At 39.7% G+C, this 25,911-nt stretch overlaps 2 protein-coding genes and 1 non-coding gene across 3 annotated transcripts; all 3 read right to left on the bottom strand.

Annotated features, from left to right (window-relative positions):
• Positions 1 to 16,243: 16,243 nt before the first annotated feature.
• On the bottom strand, positions 16,244 to 16,351 carry LOC112726012 (small nucleolar RNA R71). The gene has a single exon (XR_003165085.1). It is a non-coding gene; the product is annotated as a small nucleolar RNA R71 (small nucleolar RNA).
• Positions 16,352 to 22,794: 6,443 nt separating this feature from the next.
• On the bottom strand, positions 22,795 to 24,063 carry LOC140176167 (uncharacterized). Its single transcript, XM_072206057.1, has 3 exons — positions 23,691 to 24,063; positions 23,280 to 23,573; positions 22,795 to 23,189 (listed from the first exon to the last, which is right to left on the bottom strand). Exons 1-3 carry the CDS (start codon positions 24,061 to 24,063, stop codon positions 22,795 to 22,797), a joined length of 1,062 nt encoding a protein of 353 aa, XP_072062158.1.
• A 330-nt stretch (positions 24,064 to 24,393) lies between these two features.
• LOC112721606 (uncharacterized) lies at positions 24,394 to 25,476 on the bottom strand. The gene has a single exon (XM_025772654.1). It carries the CDS (start codon positions 25,474 to 25,476, stop codon positions 24,394 to 24,396), a length of 1,083 nt encoding a protein of 360 aa, XP_025628439.1.
• Positions 25,477 to 25,911: the final 435 nt, after the last annotated feature.

The raw sequence follows: 25,911 nt of genomic DNA, 5'->3' as shown, positions 1-25,911 counted from the left end.
TTTTTCAAAAAAAAAAAGAGTTGTTTTTGTTGTTCATTGTGATATTCAAAGTTTTCCTGCTTGTTTTCGTTGTCCTGATCTAAAAATTTTAAGTTTGGTGTCATTTTGTGGTTTTTCTCTTTCCTCATAAAATTTAAAATTCAAAAAAATATATATCCTTTCCTTTAATTGCTCATAATTTTCAAAAATCTACTCTTACTCTATTATTGTGATTTAAAAATTTTAAGTTTGGTGTTTCCTTATTGAGGAAGTTTCAACATTTAAAATTTTGAAATCATATCTTTTTCAAAACTTACTAACCACTTTTTCTCTCTTCATTTTTCGAAAATATTCACCCATTTTTCATTTATTTTAATTTTTTATTTTTATTTATTTTAATTTCGAAAATATAAAATTTTTATCCACATCATCTCCCTTACTCCAACATGGACATAAGTGGAAATGAACAGTCCAGAAGGACTCTGGGGTCATATGCTAACCCCATTACTCCTGCATATGGGAGTAGTATCTGTATATCTCCCATCAAAGCAAGCAGTTTTGAGCTAAATCCTCAGCTCATTGTCATGATGCAGCAAAATTGCCAGTATTCCGGTCTTCCACAGGAAGAACCTACTGAGTTTCTGGCACAGTTCCTACAAATTTCTGACACAGTACGTGACAAAGAAGTAGATCAGGATGTATACAGGCTGTTACTATTTCTGTTTGCTGTAAAAGATCAAGCTAAGAGGTGGTTAAATAACCAACCCACAGCAAGCATAAGAACATGGAAACAGTTATCAGACAAATTCCTGAATCAATATTTCCCTCCAAAAAGGATGACACAGCTAAGGCTGGACATCCAAGGCTTTAAACAAGAGGATGATGAATCCCTTTATAATGCCTGGGAGAGGTACATAGGGATGCTAAGGAAATGCCCCTCTGAAATATTTTCAGAGTGGGTGCAATTAGACATCTTCTACTATGGGCTTACAGAAAAAGCTCAGATATCTCTAGACCACTCAGTTGGTGGATCTATACACATGAGAAAAACTGTTGAAGAGGCTCAAGAGCTTATTGATATAGTTGCTAGAAATCAGCATCTGTACATAAGTAATGAGTCCTCTGTAAAAGAAGAAGCTGAGGAAGTGTCAACTGACTTTAGTCCTCAGGAACAAGTTGCTGAACTCAATCAGCAACTATTCTCTATAACAAGGCAGTTAGCAGAATTTAAGGAGATGTTACAAGAGACCAGAATTGCTAACAAGGATATGGAATCATAATCGAGTAAGACAAAATAGTAGTTATCAAAACAGATAACAGAGGAGTGCCAAGCAGTTCAATTAAGAAGTGGAAAAACGTTAAATACTCCAACTCAAAGCAGCAGAAAGCCAAGAAAAGAATAGCTGATAGAGGATGAGCAACCTGCTACCCAAAATCCCTATGAGGACAGTAAGAGCCCAGAGAGGAATAGGTCTGGCGATCAAACGCCAGAAACAGGTGAAAAACTAGCGTTAAACTCCAAATCCACATGCAGTTCTGGCGTCCAAATGCCAGAAAAAGGTAGGAACTTGGCGTTAAACGCCCAATCCATGTCCAGTTCTGGCGTCCAAATGCCAGTGAAGGATCAGACACCTATAAGTGCTGATACTAACTCCCTCAAGAAGGCTTCTCAACCTGCCTCTGTAGGAAATAAACCTGCAGCAACTAAGGTTGAAGAATATAAAGTCAAAATACCTTATCCTTAGAAATTCCGCCAAGCGGAACAGGATAAACAATTTGCTCGCTTTGCAGACTATCTCAGGACTCTTGAAATAAAGATTCTGTTTGCAGAGGCACTTGAGCAAATACCCTCTTATGCTAAGTTCATGAAAGAGATCTTAAGTCATAAGAATGATTGGAGAGAAACAGAAAAAGTTTTTCTCAATGAAGAGTGTAGTGCATTCATCCTAACAAGCTTACCAGAGAAGCTTAAGGATCCCGGAAGCTTTATGATACCATGCACATTAGAGGGTACTTGTACCAAGACAGCCCTATGCGACCTTGGGGCAAGTATCAATCTAATCCCTGCATCTACTATCAGAAAGCTCGGCTTGGCTGAAGAGGTCAAACCAACCCGGATATGTCTTCAACTTACTGATGGCACCATTAAATATCCATCAGGCATAATTGAGGACATGATTGTCAAGGTTGGGCCATTTGCCTTTCCCACTGATTTGTAGTGCTGGAAATGGAGGAGAACAAAAGTGCAACTCTCATTCTAGGAATACCCTTCCTAGTAACTGGACGAACCCTCATTGATGTCCAAAAAGGGGAGGTGACCTTAAGAGTCAATGAGGACGAGTTCAAGCTAAATGCCATTGAGGCAATGAAGCATCCAGACACAGCAAAAGACTGCATGCGTGTTGATATTATTGACTCCCTGGTAGAGGAGATCAACATGGCTCAGAGTCTCGAATCAGAGCTAGAAGATATCTTTAAAGATGTCCAGCCTGATCTGGAGGAATCAAAGGAAATAAAAGAGCCTCTGAAATTTCCTCAGGAAGAGGAGAAACCTCCTAAACCCGAGCTCAAACCACTACCATCATCCCTGAAATATGCATTTCTGGGAGAAGGTGACACTTTTCCGGTGATCATAAGCTCTGCTTTAAATCCACAGGAAGAGAAAGCACTACTTCAAGTGCTAAGGACACACAAGGCAGCCCTTGGGTGGTCCATAAGTGATCTTAAGGGTATCAGCCCAGCAAGATGCATGCACAAGATCCTATTGGAGGACGATGCTAAGCCAGTGGTTCAACCACAGAGGCGGCTAAATCCAGCCATGAAGGAGGTGGTGCAGAAAGAGGTCACCAAGTTACTGGAGGCTGGGATTATTTATCCCATTTTTGATAGCCCCTGGGTGAGCCCTGTCCAAGTTATCCCCAAGAAAGGAGGCATGACAGTGGTTCATAATGAAAAGAATGAACTGGTTCCTACAAGAACAATTACAGGGTGGCGTATGTGTATTGACTACAGAAGGCTCAATACAGCCACCAGGAAGGATCACTTTCCTTTACCATTCATAGACCAGATGCTAGAAAAACTAGCAGGTCATGAATACTACTGCTTTTTGGATGGCTATTCAGGTTACAACCAAATTGCAGTAGATCCTCAGGACCAAGAGAAAACAACATTCACATGTCCTTCTGGAGTGTTTGCCTACAGAAGGATGCCTTTTGGTCTGTGCAATGCACCTGCAACCTTTCAGAGGTGCATGCTCTCTATCTTTTCTGATATGGTAGAGAAATTTCTGGAAGTCTTCATGGATGACTTTTCAGTATTTGGAGACTCATTCAGCTCCTGCCTTGACCATTTAGCACTTGTTCTGAAAAGATGCCAAGAGACCAACCTAGTTATAAACTAGGAAAAATGTCACTTTATGGTGACTGAAGGAATTGTCCTTAGGCATAAAATTTCAAACAAAGGAATAGAAGTGGATCAAGCTAAAGTGGAAGTAATTGAAAAATTACTACCACCTGCCAATGTTAAGGCAATCAGAAGCTTTCTGGGGCATGCAGGATTCTATAGGAGGTTTATAAAGGATTTTTCAAAAATTGCAAAACCTCTGAGTAACCTGCTAGCTGCTGACACGCCATTTGTGTTTGACACAGAGTGTCTGTAGGCGTTTGAAACTCTGAAAGCTAAGCTGGTCACAGCACTAGTTATTTATGCACCAGACTGGACATTACCATTCGAACTAATGTGTGATGCCAGTGACCATGCCATTGGTGCAGTACTGGGACAGAGGCATAACAAGCTTCTGCATGTCATTTATTATGCTAGCTGTGTCATTTATTATTCTTGTAGTGGTTTATGCCATTGACAAGTTTAGATCATACTTAGTAGGATCAAAAGTGATTGTGTACACTAACCATGCTGCTTTTAAATATCTACTCACAAAGCAGGATTCAAAATCCAGGCTCATAAGATGGGTGTTGCTTCTGCAAGAGTTTGATATAGAAATAAGAGACACAAAAGGGACAGAGAACCAAGTGGCTGATCATCTGTCCCGGATAGAACCAGTAGAAGGGGTGTCCTTTCCCTCTATTGAGATGTCTGAAACCTTTCCAGATGAGCAATTATTTGCCATTCAGGAAACACCATGGTTTGCATACATTGTAAACTATAAAGCTGCAAGATTCATACCCGATGAGTACAGCAGGCAACAAAAGAAAAAATTAATTACTGATGCAAAGTACTACCTGTAGGATAAACCATATCTCTTTAAGAGATGTGCAGACGGAATAATCCATAAATGTGTGCCTAGAGAAGAAGCACAGAAGATCCTATGGAATTGTCATGGATCACAATAAGGAGGACATTTTGGAGGTGAGCGAACAGCCACAAAAATCCTCCAATGTGGCTTCTACTGGCCCACTCTCTATAAAGACTCCCGAGAGTTTGTGCGTAACTGTGATAGCTGCCAGAGAGCTGGTAATCTGCCTCACAGTTATGCCATACCTCAGCAAGGCATCTTAGAGATTGAGTTGTTTGACGTATGGGATATTGACTTCATGGGCCTTTCCCACCATCATACTCAAACACTTATATTCTAGTGGCAGTCGACTATGTATCCAAATGGGTAGAGGCCATTGCAACACCCACCAATGATACTAAGACAGTGCTGAAGTTCCTCCAAAAACATATCTTCAGCAGGTTTGGTGTCCCTAGAGCACTAATCAGTGATGGGGGCACTCACTTCTGCAACAAACAGCTTTACTTTGCTATGGTCCGATATGGAATTAGCCACAAGATGGCAACTCCATATCATCCACAAACAAATGAGCAAGCTGAAGTCTCTAATAGAGAACTAAAAAGAATCCTGGAACGGACTGTAAGTACCCGTAGAAAGAATTGGGCAAGAAGCTTGGATGACGCTCTGTGGGCATACAGAACAGCATTTAAGACTCCTATAGGGACCTCTCCATACCAGCTTGTGTATGGTTAGGCCTGTCATCTACCCGTGGAACTGGAGCATAAGGCCTACTGGGCAACTAGATTCCTAAACTTTGATGCCAAATTAGCTAGAGAAAAAAAGATTGCTCCAGCTGAATGAGCTAGAGGAATTCAGACTCACTACTTTCGAAAATGCCAAGCTTTACAAAGAGAAAGCAAAAAGTTGGCATGACAGAAAGCTGTCATCTATAGTCTTTGAACCAGGACAGAAGGTTCTGCTGTTCAACTCTAGGCTCAGATTATTCCCCGGGAAACTGAAATCCCGGTGGAGGGGACCATATGTGATTACAAGTGTGTCACCATATGGCTATGTAGAGCTTCAAGACATTGATTCTAATAAGAAGTTCATTGTTAATGGACAGAGAGTCAAGCATTATCTTGAAGGCAATGTTGAGCAAGAATGCTCAGAGCTGAGACTAGATTAAAAGCTCAGTAAGGTCCAGCTAAAGACAATAAAGAAGCGCTTGCTAGGAGGCAACCCAGCCATTAGCAAATCTTATTTGTTATTTAAATAATAATTATACGAGTTTAATATAAATAATCTTCAAGGTAAAGAATCAATTGCATAAGTTCACAGAGTTACAGAAGGATTCAGAGTACAAAACAGGGAGAAGGAGCTCACTGGCAAGAAAACGCCAGTAAGAGGTATATTTGGGCATTAAACGCCCAAAAGAAGCATATACTAGGCGTTTAACGCCACACTTGCAGCATCCTGGGCGTTCAAAAAAATGCCCAGTGACAAGGGAGTTCTGGCGTTTAACGCCAGCCAGAAGCAACAGCTGGGCGTTAAACACCCAAAAGAGGCTACAGAGGGGCGTTAAACGCCCAAAACATGCAGCAGTTGGGCGTTTAATGCCAGGATTGTGGAGGAGAGGAAGTTTTGTTTTCCAAATCTATTTTTTTCAAATTTTCATGATTTCATCCATAATTTCTTGCATAAACATGTTACAAACTCTCATCTTTTAATTTCAAATTCAAAAAAAAATCTCAATCCTAAAAATCTTTCTTCATTTTTAAAACTACCCCTCTTAAAAATCTTTTTCAAAATGTATATATCTCTTAATTCCTTTTCAAATCTTTTTCAAAAACTCATATATCTTTCTAAATTCTTTTCAAATCTTTTTCAAACTATCATATTATCTTTTCAAAATTAAATCTATCTTTTTCAAATTTAAAATTTCATCTTTTGCATATCATGATTATCTTTTTCAAAATCATATCTTCTATCATATCTTAAATCCCCCTCTCCTTCTATTCCTCTCCTTTCCTTTCTTTTGCTTGAGGACAAGCAAACCTCTAAGTTTGGTGTGCTTTGCGTGATCACTGAGCTAAGACTTACTAAGATCATGGCTCCTAAAGGGAAACAAACCACCTCAAGAGGCAAGAAAAAGAATATTCCAAAACTACTGTAGAATCAGGAGAAGTTCTTAACAAAAGAACATGCAGACCATTACTACAGAATAATGGGTCTAAGCTCAGTGATCCCGGAAGTTAAATTCGATCTGAAGGAAGATGAATATCCGGAGATCCAAGAGCAAATTCGAAACAGGGGCTGGGAAATCCCAGCTAATCCTGAAAGGTGAAAAGAAACATGGTTCAGGAATTCTACGCAAATATGTGGCAAACAGATAGGCAGAGAAGGGCCGGAATCGCCTTTTACACCTTTCGAACCATGGTCAGAGGGAAAGCTATTTACTTCTACATTGACAAAATAAGAGAGATCTTCAAGCTGCAGCAACTACAAGATGATCCGGATTCCTTCAGTAAGAGAATGGTGAGATCAGATAAGCGCTTGGACCAAATTCTAAAGGATATATGCATCCCTGGAACCAAGTGGACAACCAACATAAAGGGTGTCCCAAATCAACTCAAGAGAGGGGATCTCAAACCAGTCGCTAGGGACTGGCTGGACTTCATTGGGCGTTCCATATTGCCCACCAGTAACCGCTCTGAGGTTACTCTCAAAAGAGCAGTCATGATCCATTGTATTATGCAGGGAAATGAAGTGGAGGTTGAAGATATGATTTTGAGTGAGCTCTACACAATTGCAAACAAGAACTCCAAAGAAGCTAAATTGGCTTACCCAAGCTTAATATCTCTGCTATGCAAGGATGCTGGGGTAAAGATGGGAGTGGATGAGTATATCTCAGTAGGGCACCCAATCACAAAAAAATCAATGGAAGGAAAACAGGTACAAGACAACTCCATCAAAAGGAGGGCACAGGAGTTCCTCCCAGAAATCCCTCAGATTGACTACTGGACCTGCCTAGAGGCCTCTGTCACCAAGCTGCAAGAAGCTATGGATCAACTAAAAGAAGAACAGCAAGTTCAAAATAACATGCTCTACAAACTGCTAAGGGAACAAGAGGAGCAAGGGCGTGAGCTACAGGAGCTGAAGCGCCAGAAGCTGTCTCTTGAAGGGCCAAGCACCCCACAGACTAAAGGAACATCCATCTCCCAAAATAAAGGTTGTTGAGTCCTAATCTTAACCTTAAATCTGTGATAACTTTTACTATTAGAAATCTGCCTTAGAAGTTATATGAGTAGTAGTAATTAGTACTTTTATCTTTATTTTTTTATATTTTTTTATTTTATCCCCAATTAAGTTATAATTTATCTTTCTTATCATCATTAAACATGAATAAAATAGCAGATTTTTAGAATAAGGAGGCAATTTTATTTTCGAGTTTTAATGAGAAAAAAATTCAAATTATTTATATGTGGTGGCAATACTTTTTGTTCTCTGAATGAATGCTTGAACAGTGCATATGTCTTTTGAATTTGATGTTTATGAATGTTAAAACTGTTGGCTCTTGAAGAATGATGAAAAAGAGAAATGTTATTGATAATCTGAAAAATCATGAAATTGATTCTTGAAGCAAGAAAAAGTAGCAAAAAAAAGCCAATAGCCCTTTAAACCAAAAGGCAAGGGTAAAATAAAAAGGGTCCAAGGCTTTGAGCATCAGTGGATAGGAGGGCCCAAAGGAATAAAATCCCGGCCTAAGTGGCTAAACCAAGCTGTCCCTAACCATGTGCTTGTGGCGTGAAGGTGTCAAGTGAAAAGCTTGAGACTGAGCAGTTAAAGTCATGATCCAAGGCAAAAAGAGTGTGCTTAAGAACTCTGGACACCTCTAATTGGGGACTCTAGCAAAGCTGAGTCACAATCTGAAAGGGTTCACCCAGTTATGTGTTTGTCGCATTTATGTATCCGGTGGTAATATTGGAAAACAAAGTGCTTAGGGCCACGGCCAAGACTCATAAAGTAGTTGTGTTCAAGAATCAACATACTAAACTAGGAGAATCAATAACACTATCTGAATTCTGAATTCCTATAGATGCCAATCATTCTGAACTTCAAAGGATGAATGGAGATGCCAAAACTGTTCAGAAGCAAAAAGCTACTAATCTCGCTCATCTAATGAGAATTTGAGCTTCATATAAAACTCTAAGATGTTATTGCCTCTTGACCTTATTTCTATCCTGTTTTATTTATCTAATTACTTGAGGACAAGCAACAGTTTAAGTTTGGTCTTGTGATGAGCGGATATTTTATATGCTTTTTGGGGGTATTTTCATTATAGTTTTAGTAGGATTTAGCTACTTTTTAGTATAGTTTTATTAGTTTTTATGCAAAAATCACATTTTTGGACTTTACTATGAGTTTGTGTGTTTTTTTGTGATTTCAGGTATTTTCTGGCTGAAATTGAGGAATCTGAGCTTTAATCTGATTCAGAGGCTGAAAAAGGACTGCAGATGCTGTTGGATTCTGACCCTGCTTCACGCAAAATAGATTTTCTTAAGCTACAGAAACTCAATTGGCGCGCTTTCAATTGTGTTTGAAAGTAGACATCCAGGGCTTTCCAGCAATATATAATAGTCCATACTTGGCCCGAGTTTTGACAATGCAAACTGGTGTTGAACACCAACTTTCTGCCCTATTCTGAAGTTAAACGCCAGAAACAAGTTACAAACCAGAGTTAAACGCCACAAACAATCTGCAACCTGGCATTTAACTCCAAAAGAAGCCTCTACACGTGTAAAGCTCAATGCTCAGCCCAAACACACACTAAGTGGGCCCCAGAAGTGGATTTCTACACTATCCATCTTAGTTTATTCATTTTCTGTAAACCCTAGCTACTAGTTTAGTATAAATACTACTTTTAGAGACTAACTATGTACCTCATGACATTTTACATCAGAACTTTTATTCTCTACTGCATGAGTCTCTAAACTCCATGGTTGGGGGTGAAGAGCTCTGTTGTGTCTCGATGAATTAATGCAATTACTACTGTTTTCCATTCAATCACGCTTGTTTCTATTCTAAGATATTCACTCGCACTTCAACCTGATGAATGTGATGATCTGTGACACTCATCATCATTCTCACCTATGAACGCGTGCCTGACAACCACCTCCATTCTATCTGCAATAGCTTGAGTCCATATCTCTTGGGTTTCTAATCTAAGATTAGAACCTTCATGGTACAGGTTAGAATTATTGGCGGCCATTCCTGAGATCCGGAAAGTCTAAACCTTGTCTGTGGTATTCCGAGTAGGATCCGCGAAGGGATGACTGTGACGAGCTTTAAACTCACGAGTGTTGGGCGTAGTGACAGACGCAAAAGGATCAATGGATCCTACTCCAACATGAGTGAGAACCGAGATGATTAGCCGTGCGGTGACAGCGCACTTGGACCATTTTCACTGAGAGGACGGATGGTAGCCATTGACAACGGTGATCCACCAACATACAGCTTGCCATGGAAGGAGCCTTGCGTGCGTGAAGAAGAAGACAGTAGGAAAGCAGAGATTCAGAAGACAGAGCATCTCCAAAACCTCAACCTGTTCTCTATTACTGCATAACAAGTATTTATTTCATGTTCTTTTACTTTTTACAATTAAAACTAAGAATCATTACTGATATCCTGACTAAGAATTACAAGATAACCATAGCTTGCTTCAAGCCGACAATCTCCGTGGGATCAACCCTTACTCACGTAAGGTATTACTTGGACGACCCAGTGCACTTGCTGGTTAGTTGTGCAAAATTGCAAAAGTGTGATTGTGATTTCGTGCACCAGCCCTCCTAGTTTGCGGCGAGCTTGCCATGTGATGGTGGTCGTCGCGCGACTTCTGTCTTTCGAATGACCAAGTCTCCTTTGTCGAACGTTCGACTTTTGACCGATTTATTGTAGCGCAGAGATAATGTTTGCTGTGCTGCGCGTAGTCTTAGTGTGGCTATATCTCGGATCTCTTTGATGGTGTCCAACTCGGTTCACCGAGCTTCCTTGTGGTCGCCGAGCTGTGTTCTAATTGAGCTTTGGGATATTTTTAGTGGTATCATTGCTTCAGAGCCATATACAAGTCGGAATGACGTTTCCTTTGTTGATGACTGGGGTGTTGTATTGTATCCCCATAGGACTTCAGGTATTAGGTCGGCCCATAGTCCTTTTGCGTTGTACAACTTCTTAAGTGCGTCCAATATCACTTTATTTGCTGCTTCTGCGAGTCCGTTCGTCTGAGGATGTTCAACAGAGGCAAAATGTTGTTTGATTTTGAGGTTCTGCAAAAAAGATTGAAATTTTTTATCGGCAAACTGGCGACCACTGTCAGTTATGATATGATGAGGAATGCCAAAACGGCAAATAATGTTTTTCCAAACGAAAGAGATTATTTGGTGTGATGTGATTTTTTTCAAAGGCTGGGCCTCGACCCATTTTGAAAAGTAGTCAATTCCGACTATAAGAAATTTTACCTGGCCCAGCGCCGTAGGGAACGGGCCGAGAATGTCTAATCCCCATTGGTTGAAAGGCTATGTGACATCGCTATGATGCATATCTTCGGCTGGAATGTGGATGGTTGGGGCGTGCTTCTGGCAATTTATACAGGTCTGAACTTTGTTTTGACTGTCTTGTTTTAGAGATGGCCAAAAGAAGCCGGCGCGGAAGATTTTGGAGGCTAAGCTCCGAGCTCCTGTGTGTGTTCCGCAGATCCCCTCATGTGCTTCGGACAGTGCTACTTCGGCCACGGGTCTGCTGAGGCATTTGAGCAATGGGCGAGTGTATCCTCGTCTGTATAAGGTGCCGTTCAGTAATGTGAAAAAGGTGGCTTGTCTTCGGAACCTTTTGACGTTCTCAATGGTTTCTGGAATGCGGTACGTTTGTAGATAATCTATGAAATCTGTTCGCCAATCTCTTTCCTGTATAACACTTAGCACCTTTGTCAGATCAACACTTGGAGATGTTATAGTAAATTGATGTAATGTAGAGATCTCAGACTGGGTACTGCCGAGCTTGGATAAAATATCCGCTCTTTGGTTTTGTTCTCTTGGTATGTGTTGTATTTCAAACTTTTTAAATTGTGAAATTAAATCTTTCACTAATAACAAATATTTAGATAGAAGAGGATCTCTTACTTGAAACAGGTCATTTACCTGCTGAACAACTAACAGGGAGTCACAGTAGATCTTGATAGTGGGTATATGGAGATCTAAACAAAGGCGGAGTCCTGCGACCAGGGCTTCATACTCGGATTGATTATTGCTGGCCTTAAAAGATAAATGTAAGGAATGCTCGAGGATGGAACCATCATCGGCTTCCAATCAGATTCCAGCACCACACCCTTCTTTGTTGGATGGCGTCTATGTACAAGGTCCATTATTTTGTGTGGTCGTCTTCTGATGGTATTGTAAGTTCTGCAATAAAGTTGGCGAGAAATTATGATTTGATTGCTCCACTAGACTGATATTTGATGTCGACCTCGGATAATTCGATTGACCACTTTATAAGTCTCCCTGCAATGTCGGGCTTGTGTAATACTTGTCGTAGTGGGTGATCTGTCCTGACGTTGATGACATGACTCTGGAAATAAGGTCGGAGTCTGCGTGCGGAGAAGACTAATGCTAAGGCCGGCTTCTCTATCCTAACGGCATGTTGGAGCGTTTTGCTGACGAAGTATACTGGATGCTAAATTTTGTTTCTTTCTATAACAAGAGCAGAGCTTATCGCCCAATCAGTAACTGATAAGTACAAGAATAAATCTTCCCCTTGGAGGGGTTTTTGTAGAATCGGCGGTTGTGAGAGAGTTGTTTTTAGTGTGTTAAAAGCTCTTTCACAATCATCGGTCTATTGAAATCTGTTTTTCTTTTTTATTGTTTGGAAAAATGGATTAGACTTTGAAGCTAAACAAGGTACTGATGAGCGGATAATTTATACGCTGGCATTATTTTTACATAGTTTTTAGTGTGATTTGATTAGTTTTTAGTATATTTTTATTAGTTTTTAATTAAAAATCATATTTCTAGACTTTACTAGGAGTTTGTGTGTTTTTTTGTGATTTCAGGTAATTTCTGGCTGAAATTGAGGGACTTGAGCAAAAATCTGATTCAGAGGCTGAAGAAGGACTGCAGATGCTGTTGGATTCTAACCTACCTGCACTCAAAGTGGATTTTATGGAGCTACAGAAACCCAATTGGCGCGCTCTTAATTGCGTTGGAAAGTAGACATCCAGGGCTTTCCAGAAATATATAATAGTTCATACTTTGCTCAAGATTAGACGACGCAAACTAGCGTTTAACGCCAGCTTTCTGCCCTATTCTGGTGTTAAACGCCAAAAACAAGTTGCAAAGCAGAGTTAAACGCTAGAAACAAGTTACAAACTGGCGTTCAACTCCAAGGAAGACCTCTACATGTGAAAGCTTCAATGCTCAGCCCAAGCACACACCAAGTGGGCCAGGAAGTGGATTTCTGCATCATTTACTCATTTCTGTAAACCCTAGTAACTAGTTTAGTATAAATAGAACTTTTTACTATTGTATTTACATCTCTGGTTAGTCTTTGAATAATTTTACGTTCAGAAATCACGTTTTGGGGGCTGGCCATTCGGCCATGCCTGGACCTTGTTCTTATGTATTTTCAACGGTAGAGTTTCTACACACCATAGATTAAGGTGTGGAGCTCTGCTGTTCCTCATGAATTAATGCAAAGTACTATTATTTTTCTATTCAACTCAAGCCTATTTCTTTTCTAAGATATTCATTCGCACACAAGAACATGATGAATGTGATGATTATGTGACGCTCATCACCATTCTCACTTATAAACGCGTACCTGACAAACACTTCCATTCTACATGAAAGCAAGCTTGAATGCATATCTCTTAGCCTCCTGATCTACGATCAGAGTCTTCGTGGTATAGGCTAGAATTATTGGCGGCCATTCTTGAGATCCGGAAAGTCTAAACCTTGTCTGTGGTATTCCGAGTAGGATCTGGGAAGGGATGGCTGTGACGAGCTTCAAACTCGCGAGTGCTGGGCGTAGTGACAGACGTAAAAGGATTACTAAATCCTATTCTAGCATGATCGAGAACCGACAGATGATTATCCGTGCGGTGACAGTGCATTTGGACCATTTTCACTGAGAGGACGGGATGTAGCCATTGACAACGGTGATGCCCAATATACAGCTTTCCATGGAAAGGAGTATGAATGATTGGATGAAAGCAGTAGGAAAGCAGAGGTTCAGAAGGAATAAAAGCGTCTCCATACGCTTATCTAAAATTCTCACCAATGAATTACATAAGTATTTCTATCCTATTTTATATTTTAATTATATTTTAATTATCAAATCTCCATAACCAATTGAATCTGCCTGACTGAGATTTACAAGGTGACCATAGCTTGCTTCAAACTGACAATCTCCGTGGGATCGACCCTTACTCACGTAAGGTTTACTACTTGGACGACCCAGTGCACTTGCTGGTTAGTTGTGCGAAGTTGTGAAAAAGAACTAAGATTATGAGCGTGCGTATTAAGTTTTTGGCACCGTTACCAAGGAATGAACAATCACGATTTCGTGCACTAAGTTTTTGGCGCCGTTGCCGGGGATTGTTCGAGTTTGGACAACTGACGGTTCATCTTGTTGCTCAGATTAGGTAATTTTATTTTAATTTTAAGTTTTTGTTTTTATTCTTTTTATTTTCAAAAAATTTTCAAAAAAAATAATAATAAATTATTCTATGGCTTCAGAATTTTTAAGAATGAATTCTAGAGTTTCACGATGATCTGTTGAAGTCTGGCTGGCTGTGAAGCCATGTCTAATCCTTTGGACCGAGGTTTCAACTATCATTAGAAGAGCTTCTTTGTCTTTCTCAGCAATTTAGCTTTTGTATGTAATGATCTGCTAAAGCTTGGCTGGCCATTGGCCATGTCTAGTGTTTTGGACCGGAGCTTTCACTGAAAGCTTGGCTGGCTAGTAAGCCATGTCTAACTCTTGGACTGGAGCTTTAGACTAATATTGCATGATTCCTGGAATTCTCATTAGAAATTTTGAAATCCTTATCTTTCTTTTTCCAATTAATTTTCAAAAAATCAAAAAAAAAAATTTACAAAATCATAAAAACCAAAAATATTTTGTGTTTCTTGTTTGAGTCTAGTGTCAAGTTTTAAGTTTGGTGTCTATTGCATATTTGTAAATTTTTCTTAATTTTTGAAAATTCATCATATGTTCTTCATGATCTTCAAGTTGTTCTTGATGATCTTCTTTGTTTTGATCTTTGCATTTTCTTGTTGTGCATCTTTTCTTGTTTCTCATATGCATTTTCAATTTGTTAGTGTCTCAACATTAAAAATTTTTAAGTTTAGTGTCTTGCATGTTTTCCTTTTCTTAAAAATTTTCAAAAATAAGTTCTTGGTGTTCATCTTGATCTTCAAAGTGTTCTTGGTGTTCATCTTGACATTCAAAGTGTTCTTGCATGCATTAGTTGTTTTGATTCATAATTTTTATGTTTTGTTCCAATTTGGTGTTTTTGTCTCTCTTCATAAAAATTCAAAAATCAAAAAAATATCTTTCTCTTATTCTTCTCATAAAATTCGAATATTTGAGTTGACTTTTTCAAAATTTTTAAAATCTAGTTGTTTCTTATTAGTCAAGTCAAAATTTCAATTTAAAAAATCCTATCTTTTCAAAACTTTTTCAAAAAAATCAAATCTTTTTCAATTTTCTTCTTAATATTTTCAAAAATTTCAAAATGATTTTCAAAAATCTTTTTCTTATTTTTGTTTCATATTTTTGAATTCATTGCTAACTTTTAATATTTTGATTCAAAAATCTCAAGTTGTTACTTGCCTATTAAGAAAGGTTCATTCTTTAAATTTTAAAATCCTATCTTTTAGTTTCTTGTTAGTCAAGTAATCAACTTTAATTTTCAAAAATCAAATCTTTTTAATTTCCTTTTTAAATCTTTTCAAATTAAATTTCAATCATATCTTTTTCAATTTCAATCATATCTTTTTCAAAATCAATTTCAAAATCTTTTCTAACTTCTCACCCTTTCAAATTTGATTGTCAAATCTTTTTCAATTAACCACTTAACTTTTTGTTTGATTTTAAAAGTTTACTATTTCAATCATATCTTTTTCAAAACCACCTAACTACTTTTCTCTCTCTTATTTTCGAAAATCACTAACCTCGTTTTCAAAAAAATTTCTTTTCATTAACTAATTGTTTTAAATTTTAATTTAATTTTATTTTCCTTCTTAAATTTCGAATTCGAATTAATAGTCAAAATAAAAACAAAAAAATATTTTTATTTCATTTTTAATTTTCGAATTCTTCCCCCTCTTCTCCCCTGTGTTCAAATTTTTTTTCTCTTCTCTTCTTCTACTCACAAAAGGGAATCTCTATACTGTGACATAGAGGATTCCATATTTTCTTTTCTGTTCTCTTCTTTTTCATATGAGCAGGAACAAGGATAAGAACATTCTTGTTAAAGCTGATCCTAAACCTGAAAGGACTCTGAAGAGGAAGTTAAGGGAAGCTAAAGCACAACTCTCTAGAGAGAACCTGACAGAAATTTTCGAAAAAGAAGGAGACATGGCCGAAAATAATAACAATGGTGGAGATGCAAGGAAGATGCTTGGTGACTTTACTGCACCAAATTCTAACTTACATGGAAGAAGCATCTCAATCCCTGCCATTGGAGCAAACAATTTTGAGCTAAAGCCTTAATTAGTTTCTCCGATGCAACAGAATTGCAAGTTTCATGGACTTCCATCAGAAGATCCTTTTCAGTTCTTAACTGAATTCTTGCAAATCTGTGATACTGTTAAGACCAATGGGGTTGATCCCGAGGTCTACAGGCTTATGCTTTTTCCGTTTGCTGTAAGAGACAGAGCTAGAATATGGTTGGACTCTCAACCTAAAGATAGCCTGAACTCTTGGGATAAGCTGGTCACGGCTTTCTTAGCCAAGTTCTTTTCTCCTCAAAAGCTTAGCAAGCTTAGAGTGGATGTTCAAACCTTCAAACAGAAAGAAGGTGAATCCTTCTATGAAGCTTGGGAGAGATACAAGCAACTGACCAAAAAGTGTCCTTCTGACATGCTTTCAGAATGGACCATCCTGGATATATTCTATGATGGTCTGTCTGAATTATCTAAGATGTCATTGGACCATTCTGCAGGTGGATCCATTCACCTAAAGAAAACGCCTGCAGAAGCTCAGGAACTCATTGACATGGTTGCAAATAACCAGTTCATGTACATTTCTGAAAGGAATCCTGTCAGTAATGGGATGCCTCAGAGGAAGGAAGTTCTTGAAATTGATACTATGAATGCCATATTGGCTCAGAATAAAATATTGACTCAGCAAGTCAATATAATTTCTCAGAGTCTGAATGGATTACAAGTTGCATCCAACAGTACTAAAGAAGCATCTTCTGAAGAAGAAGCTTATGATCTTGAGAACCCCTGTAATAGCAGAGGTGAATTACATGGAAGAACCCTATGGAAACACCTATAATCCCTCATGGAGAAATCATCTAAATTTCTCATGGAAGGATCAACAAAAGCCTCAACAAGGCTTTAATAATGGTGGAAGAAACAGGTTTAGCAATAGCAAGCCTTTTCCATCATCCTCTCAGCAACAGACAGAGAATTCTGAACAGAATCCATCTAGCTTAGCAAATATAGTCTCTGGTCTATCTAAGGCCACTCTAAGTTTCATGAATGAAACAAGGTCCTCCATTAGGAATTTGGAGGTACAAGTGGGCCAGCTGAGTAAAAGAGTCACTGAAACTCCTCCTAGTACTCTCCCAAGCAATACAAAAGAGAATCCAAAAAGAGAGTGCAAGGCCATAACCTTAGTTAGTGTGGCCGAACCCAGAGAGGAGGAGGAGGACGTGAATCCTAGTGAGGAAGACCTCTTGGGATGTTCACTGACCAATAAGGAGTTTCCCTTTGAGGAACCAAAGGAATCTGAGGCTCATCTAGAGACCATAGAGATTCTATTGAACCTTCTTTTACCATTCATGAGCTCTGATGACTATTCTTCCTCTGAAGAGGATGAAGACATCATTGAAAAGCAGGTTGCTAAATATCTAGGAGCCATCATGAAGTTGAATGCCAGTTTATTTGGTAATGAGACTTGGGAGGATGAACCCCCCTTGTTCACCAATGAACTAAGTGCATTGATAAGGCAGCCATTGCCTCAAAAGAAACCGGATCCCGGAAAGTTCTTCATACCTTGTACTATAGGCACCATGACCTTTGAGAAGGCTCTGTGTGACCTTGGGTCAGGGATAAACCTCATGCCACTCTCTGTAATAGAGAAACTGGGAATCTATGAGGTACAAGCTGCAAGAATCTCACTAGAGATGGCAGACAAATCAATGAAACATGCTTATGGATTAGTAGAGGACTTATTAGTAAAGGTTGAAAGCCTTTACATCCCTGCTGATTTCATAATCCTAGACACTGGGAAGGATGAGGATGAATCCATCATTCTTGGAAGACCATTCCTGGCCACAGCAAAAGCTGTGATTGATGTGGATAGAGGAGAGTTGGTCCTTCAACTGAATGAGGACTACCTTGTATTTAAAACTCAAGGTTCTCCTTCTGTAACCATGGAGAGGAAGCATGAAAAGCTTTTCTCACTGTAGAGTCAACTAAAGCCCCCACAGTCAAACTCTAAGTTTGGTGTTGGGAGGCCACAACCAAACTCTAAGTTTGGTGTTGAGAGGCCACAACCAAACTCTAAGTTTGGTGTTAAGAGGCCCTAACCTTGCTCTGATTATCTGTGAAGCTCCATGAGAGCTCACTGTCAAGCTATTGACATTAAAGAAGCGCTTGTTGGGAGGCAACCTAATGTTATTTAATTATATCTAATTATTTTCCATTGCTATTTTATGTTTTCTTTAGGTTGATGATCATGTGAAGTCACAAAAACTACTGAAAAATCAAAAACAGAATGAAAAATAGCATTAAAAATAGCTCAGCCTGGAGGAAGAGCTTATAGAGCATGGAGTTAGCGTTTAACGCCAGAAACAAGAAGCAAGCTGGCGTTTAACGCCAGACATGCATTCTAAGGGCGTTTTGCACGCCTACATGGAGTAGAGATGCTAAGTCCTTGACCCCACAGGATCCCCACCTACCCCACCTCTTCTTCTCTCCTCTTCACACCTTTTCATAGCACTCTTCCCCAAATACCCTTCACCAATCACCTCCATACCTCTTCCTTATAAACCCCACCTACCTCCAAAATTCAAATTCTTTTCCCTCCCAAACCCAACCCTAATGGCCGAAACCTACCCTTCCCCCCACCCCTATATAAACCCCTCAACACTACTCCACTTTCACACATTACATCCACCACTTCTCCCCCTTGGCCGAATACACCTTCTCCCTCCATCTCCTCTATTTTCTTCTTCTTCTACTACTTTCTTTCTACTTTTGCTCGGGGAAGAGCAAACCTTTTAAGTTTGGTGTGGTAAAAGCATTGCTTTTTGTTTTTCCATAACCATTAATGGCATCTAAGGCCGGAGAAACCTCAAGAAAGAGGACAGAGAAGGCAATTGCTTCCACCTCTGAGTCATGGGAGATGAAGAGATTCATCTCAAAGGTCCATCAAGACCATTTCTATGAAGTTGTGGCCAAGAAAAAGGTGATCCCTGAGGTCCCTTTTAAGCTCAAAAAGAGCGAGTATCCGGAGATCTGACAAGAGATTAGAAGAAGAGGATGGGAAGTACTCTCCAATCCTATTCAACAAGTCGGAATCTTAATGGAGTTCTATGTAAATGCATGGATCACTAGGAACCATGATCGAAGTATGAACCCAAACCCAAAGAATTGGCTTACAATGGTTCGGGAGAAATACTTAGATTTCAATCCGGAAAATGTAAGGTTGGCGTTCAACTTGCAAATGTTGCAAGAAAATGTACACCCCTACACTAGAAGGGTCAACTTTGATCAAAGGTTAGACCAAGTCCTCATGGACATATGTGTGGAAGGAGCTCAATGGAAAGTTGACTCAAGAGGCAAGCCGGTTCAATTGAGAAGACCGGACCTTAAGCCTGTAGCTAGAGGATGGTTGGAGTTCATCCAATGCTCAATTATTCCTACTAGCAACTGGTCTGAAGTTACTGTAGATCGGGCCATCATGATCCATAGTATCATGATTGGGGAGGAAGTAGAAGTTCATGAGATTATACCTCAAGAACTCTACAAGGTGGCTGACAAGTCCTCCACTTTGGCAAGGTTAGCCTTTCCTCACCTCATTTGCCACCTCTGCAATTCGGCTGGAATTGACATAGAGGGAGATATCCTCATTGATGAGAACAAGCCCATCACTAAGAAAAGGATGGAGCAAACAAGAGATCATGGACCTCAACAAGAGCATGAGGAAATTCCTCACCATGAAATTCCTGAGATGTCTCAAAGGATGCACTTCCCTCTACAAAACTATTGGGAGCAAATCAACACCTCCCTAGGAGAATTAAGTTCCAACATGGGACAACTAAGGATGGAACACCAAGAGCACTCCATCATTCTCCATGAGATTAGAGAAGATCAAAGAGCTATGAGGGAGGAGCAACAAAGACAAGGAAGAGACATAGAGGAGCTCAAGAGCACCATTGGTTCTTCGAGAAGAAGAAGACGCCACCCTCACTAAGGTGGACCCGTTCCTTAATCTCCTTGTTCTTATTTTCCTGTTTTTCGGTTCTTAAGCCTTATGTTTTATTTATTTTTGTGTCTTTACTATATGATCATTAGTGTTTAAGTGTCTATGTCTTAAAGCTATGAATGTCCTATGAATCCATCACCTCTATTAAATGAAAAATGCTTTTAATCACAAAGAACAAGAAGTACATGATTTCAAATTCATCCTTGAAACTAGTTTAATTATTTTGATGTGGTGACAATACTTTTTGTTTTCTGAATGAATGCTTGAACAGTGCATATGTCTTTTGAATTTTTTGTCTATGAATGTTAAAATTGTTGGCTCTTGAAAGAATGATGAAAAAGGAGAAATGTTATTTGATGATCTGAAAAATCATAAAAATGATTCTTGAAGCAAGAAAAAGCAGTGAATAGAGAAAAGCTTGCGGAAAAAAAAAAGAGAAGGCGAAAAAAAAGAAAGAAAAAGAAAAAAAGAAGCAAGCAGAAAAAGTCAATAGCCCTTAAAACCAAAAGGCAAGGGTAATAAAAAGGATCCAAGGCTTTGAGCATCAGTGGATAGGAGGGCCCAAAGGATCCAAATCCTGGCCTAAGCGGCTAAACCAAGCTGTCCCTAACCATGTGCTTGTGGCGTGAAGGTGTCAAGTGAAAAGCTTGAGACTGAGCGGTTAAAGTCGAGGTCCAAAGCAAAAACAGAGTGTGCTTAAGAACCCTGGACACCTCTAAATTGGAGACTTTAGCAAAGCTGAGTCACAATCTGAAAAGGTTCACCCAATTATGTGTCTGTGGCATTTATGTATCCGGTGGTAATACTGGAAAACAAAGTGCTTAGGGCCACGGCCAAGACTCATAAAGTAGCTGTGTTCAAGAATCAATATACTGAACTAGGAGAATCAATAACACTATCTGAATTCTGAGTTCCCATATATGCCAATCATTCTGAACTTCAAAGGATAAAGTGAGATGCCAAAACTGTTCAGAGGCAAAAAGGTACTAGTCCCGCTCATCTAATTGGATCTAAGTTTCATTGATATTTGGAATTTATAGTATATTCTCTTCTTTTTATCCTATTTGATTTTCAGTTGCTTGGGAACAAGCAACAATTTAAGTTTGGTGTTGTGATGAGCGGATAATTTATACGCTTTTTGGCATTGTTTTTACATAGTTTTAGTATGATTTGATTAGTTTTTAGTATATTTTTATTAGTTTTTAATTAAAAATCACATTTCTGGACTTTACTAGGAGTTTGTGTGTTTTTCTATGATTTCAGGTAATTTCTGGCTGAAATTGAGGGACTTGAGCAAAAATCTAATTCAGAGGCTGAAGAAGGACTGCAGATACTGTTAGATTCTGACCTCCCTGGAGCTACAGAAACCCAATTGGCACGCTCTCAATTGCGTTGGAAAGTAGACATTCAGGGATTTCCAGCAATATCTAATAGTTCATACTTTACCAAATATTAGACAACGCAAACTGGCGTTTAACGCCAGCTTTCTGCCCTATTCTGGCGTTAAACGCCAGAAACAAGTTGCAAAGCAGAGTCAAACGCCAGAAACAAGTTACAAACTGGCGTTCAACTCCAAGGAAGACCTCTACACGTGAAAGCTTCAATGCTCAGCCCAAGCACACACCAAGTGGGCCCGGAAGTGGATTTCTGTATCATTTACTCATTTCTGTAAACCCTAGTAACTAGTTTAATATAAATAGGACTTTTTACTATTGTATTTACATCTCTGGTTAGTCTTTGAATAATTTTACGTTCAGAGATCACGTTTAGGGGGCTGGCCATTCGGCCATGCCTGGACCTTGTTCTTATGTATTTTCAACGGTAGAGTTTCTACACACCATAGATTAAGGTGTGGAGCTCTGCTGTTTCTCATGAATTAATGCAAAGTACTATTGTTTTTCTATTCAACTCAAGCCTATTTCTTCTCTAAGATATTCATTCGCACACAAGAACATGATGAATGTGATGATTATGTGATGCTCATCACCATTCTCACTTATGAATGTGTGCCTGACAAACACTTCCATTCTACATGAAAGCAAGCTTGAATGCATATCTCTTAGCCTCCTGATCTACGATCAGAGTCTTCGTGGTATAGGCTAGGATTATTGGCAGCCATTCTTGAGATCCGGAAAGTCTAAACCTTGTCTGTGGTATTTCGAGTAGGATCTGGGAAGGGATGGCTGTGACGAGCTTCAAACTCGCGAGTGCTGGGCATAGTGACAGACGCAAAAGGATTACTGAATCCTATTCTAGCATGATCGAGAACCGACAGATGATTAGTCGTGCGGTGACAGCGCATTTAGACCATTTTCACTGAGAGGACGGGATGTAGCCATTGACAACGGTGATGCCCAATATACAGCTTGCCATGGAAAGGAGTATGAATGATTGGATGAAAGCAGTAGGAAAGCAGAGGTTCGGAAGGAATAAAAGCATCTCCATACGCTTATCTGAAATTCTCACCAATGAATTACATAAGTATTTCTATCCTATTTTATATTTTAATTATATTTTAATTATCAAATCTCCATAACCAATTGAATCCGCCTGACTGAGATTTACAAGGTGACCATAGCTTGCTTCAAACCGACAATCTCCATGGGATCTACCCTTACTCACGTAAGGTTTATTACTTGGACGACCCAGTGCACTTGCTGGTTAGTTGTGCAAAGTTGTGAAAAAGAACTAAGATTATGAACGTGCGTATTAAGTTTTTGGCACAGTTACCACGGAATGAACAATCACGATTTCGTGCACCAGGTACAAATCTTGATAGTGCAGCAAGCCTTCCTGTGAGGCGTTGTACTTCTTTTATAGTCTTCAGGCTTGTCATCTCCACAACTGCTCGGCATTTGTCGGGGTTTGCCTCAATGCCCCATGTGTGTCAATAAATATCCTAAGAACTTACCACCTTGTACTCCAAAAGCGCATTTTTCCGGGTTTAGGCGCATGTTATAGTGGCGGATCTGGCCGAATATCTCTGTTAAATCGGCAATATGGTTGCCGCTGACCTTTGTTTTGGTGACCATATCGTCTACATAATCTTCGATGTTTCTGTCGATTTGTTTGGTAAAAACTTTATCCATGAGATGCTGGTAATTTGCTCCTGCATTCTTAAGTCCAAAAGGCATAACCTTATAACAGTAGTTGCCGAAGTCAGTAATAAAAGCTGTTTTACTTTGATCAAAGGGGTGCATAAGTATTTGGTTGTACCCGGAATAGGCATCCATGAAACTTAAGATAGCATAACCGGAAGCGTTATCTACCAAAGAGTCTATGGATGGTAAAAGATAAGAATCCTTTGGGCATGCTTTGTTTAAGTCAGTAAAATCGACGCACATGCGTCACTTACCGTTTTGTTTCCTTACCATAACCACGTTGGCTAGCCAGGTGGTAAATCTGATCTCTTTGATGAATTCTGCGCTGATCAGTTTTTGTGTTTCTTCTAATGATGCTCTTCTTTTTTCTTCGCCGAGTTGTCTTTTCTTTTGTTGTACAGGTCTCGCAGATGGGTTTATAGCTAATTTATGACTGATGATTTGTGGGTCTATCCCGGGCATCTCGGAAGGTTTCCATGCAAATAAGTCGGGTTGCTCTTGCAGGAAGGTAGTGATGGCCTGTAGCTCATCGTTGCTTATTGACTTACCTACAAAAGTGAATTTTTTAGGGTCATTGTTAAAATATATCTTCTGTAAGTCGTCAGACAGAGTAGGTCGTTCTCGGAAGTCGGTTCTTGGATCTAGGTCGGCTAATGCCGAGCTACCGTTCGTAAGATCGACGTTGTTAACTTGTTGTTTCGAATGATTTTGGAACTTCATGCTGACGTTGTAACAATGCCGAGCTTCTTTATGATCTCCATGGATTGTGACAACATGATCGTCCTGCAAGGGAAACTTAACACACAGGTGAACTGTAGATACAATGGCGCCAAACTTGTTTAAGAAAGGGCGGCCAAGGATAAGATTATATGGACTGAAGTAATCTACTACTAGATATTGAATATCACAAGTTTTTGAAAGAGGATGCTCACCCAGCGTGGTTTGTAACCACACTGATCCCATTATTGGAACTCGTTCACCCGAGAATCCGACGAGATCTCCCCCTGTTGACTGGAGGATGTTGTTACTGAGCTTCATTTTTTGAAATGTCGAGTAGAATAAGATGTCGGCGCTACTTCCAAGATCTAGAAGTACTTTCTTGACTAGTAGGTCTCCCAATTGAAGAGTGATAACCACGGGATCATCCAGGTTCTGTATGTTAGAATTGAAGTCTGCTTGTGTAAATGTGACTTGTGGGAGTTGTGCTGGAGTTTGAGCTTCTCTTTGTGGCCCTTCTAACGAGCATATTGCTCGGAATGATCTTTTTCTTGCCGAGTTTGAGAATCCTCTACTGGCGTATCCTCCTGAAATATAATTAATTACTCCTCGAGGTTTTTCGTAATTGTTTGATGTTACCTTTTCTTTTCCTCAGTGTTGTTGTTCGGTTAAGTCACTGTTTGTAGATATTGTGGTACGTTTTTGGATGTGACCTCCAATATACTTGTCAAGGTGGCCTTGCTGAGCCAATCTCTCTAGGAGGTCTTTGGCTACTACACAGTCGTCAGTAGTGTGACCGTGCTTTTGGTGGAATGCGCAATACTTGGATTTGTCCGCGTTTTTAGTATCTTGGTAGGTACCAGCCTTTCTTGGTGGCTTGATCAATTTGGAATTCAGGATTTCCTTTATTATGTCCTCTTGTCTAGTGTTGAACTGCATATAAGAGTCAAACCGAGGGGTTAGTTTAAAACTTTGCTTACTGCTCGGCGCCTTATATTTGTCTCTGTAGATTGGTTTGTCCGACTTTCGAGCTTGTCTGAGCTCCTCGATATCGATTTGGCCTTTAGCTTTTTCGCGGAACTCGGCAAAAGTCTTTGGCTTGGCTACCGCAATGGTTTCTTGGAACTTTCCTGGTCGGAGTCCATTTTTAATTGCGTGGAGATGGACCTCGGGGTGAAGGCCTGGTATGCTTATGGCAATCTTCATAAAATGAGTCATGTAGTCTTTCAGGCTTTCATTTTGTCCTTGCTTGATTGTATTAAGATAATCCGAGTCGTTCAAATAAATTGCAGATCCTGCGAAATGCTCCTCGAATAATTTGGCCAGTTGTTGGAATCGTGAAATGGAACCTGCAGGCAAAGCACACAACCAGTCAAGTGCAGGACCATCTAAATAATTCGGAAAACAATGGCATAAAACAGTATCTGATGCACCGTTAATGATCATTATTGATCGGAGTTTTTTGAGAAATTTCTTCGGGACTCCGAGCCCGTCATAGGGCGTGAGGGTTAACGGGAGGGTGAATCTTTTTGGTAGCTCGAAGTTCATCACTTCTGTCGTGAAGGGTCCTACGGGCTCGTCAGATTCTTCATTTTCTTCTTCAGGTTGAGGTTCCTCAGCTCTGAGGGTTTCTGAAACGTGAGTAAGTTCGGAATGATGCTCATTATCTTCTTGGTGACGAGTGTCATTATTTTCTATCCGAACATGGTTCAGTTCAGCGATTTGAGCAGCCATTATTTGATTTTCATCGGTCATTCATTGGTTGGCTTGTTGTAACTCGGTTACCATCCGCATAAGCTCGGACATGGAAGGTGGTACGTCAGCCATGGGTGTAAGTGAGGGTGATGGGACCAAACAGAAAGAATCATTTTCCTCGGGCCCACGGTGGGTGCCAATTGATCTTGCCTGTGAAATAGGTCGGCTTCCACAATCTGGTGACAGCCGAGCTATAACCTTAGAGACTGAGCTTCCACCACTCGATTCTGAGCTTTTCTTTTCGTCACAGCATGAGTAAACAATAAAGAGGAGGGGAGTGTACCTGCAAAGGCACTCCAAAGCTTAAGTCAGTATATTGTCTTATTTCAACTTAAGTTCAAAGAAATGCTTTACCTTCTTTTATATCATGAATTCTTCGTCCGTTACCTTCTCGGCAATAATCATCGGTTTCCG

Source organism: Arachis hypogaea, chromosome 11 (genome assembly GCF_003086295.3).
Source record: "Arachis hypogaea cultivar Tifrunner chromosome 11, arahy.Tifrunner.gnm2.J5K5, whole genome shotgun sequence".
NCBI classification, from domain to species: Eukaryota; Viridiplantae; Streptophyta; class Magnoliopsida; order Fabales; family Fabaceae; genus Arachis; species Arachis hypogaea.
Note: the sequence above shows the minus strand (reverse complement) of the source record. Positions and strands in the feature narration are given on the sequence as shown.

Bases quoted from the DNA above. Each gene is read 5' to 3' on its own strand.
- LOC140176167 (XM_072206057.1), bottom strand. From the start codon at position 24,063: ATGAAGCTCAGTAACAACATCCTCCAGTCAACAGGGGGAGATCTCGTC. The intron at 23,574-23,690 runs GTAGCTCGGCAT...TCACTTTTGTAG, and splicing joins CAACGTCGATCTTACGAACG to GTAAGTCAATAAGCAACGAT. The intron at 23,190-23,279 runs GTAAGTGACGCA...ACTCTTTGGTAG, and splicing joins TATGGTAAGGAAACAAAACG to ATAACGCTTCCGGTTATGCT.
- LOC112721606 (XM_025772654.1), bottom strand. From the start codon at position 25,476: ATGGCTGCTCAAATCGCTGAACTGAACCATGTTCGGATAGAAAATAAT.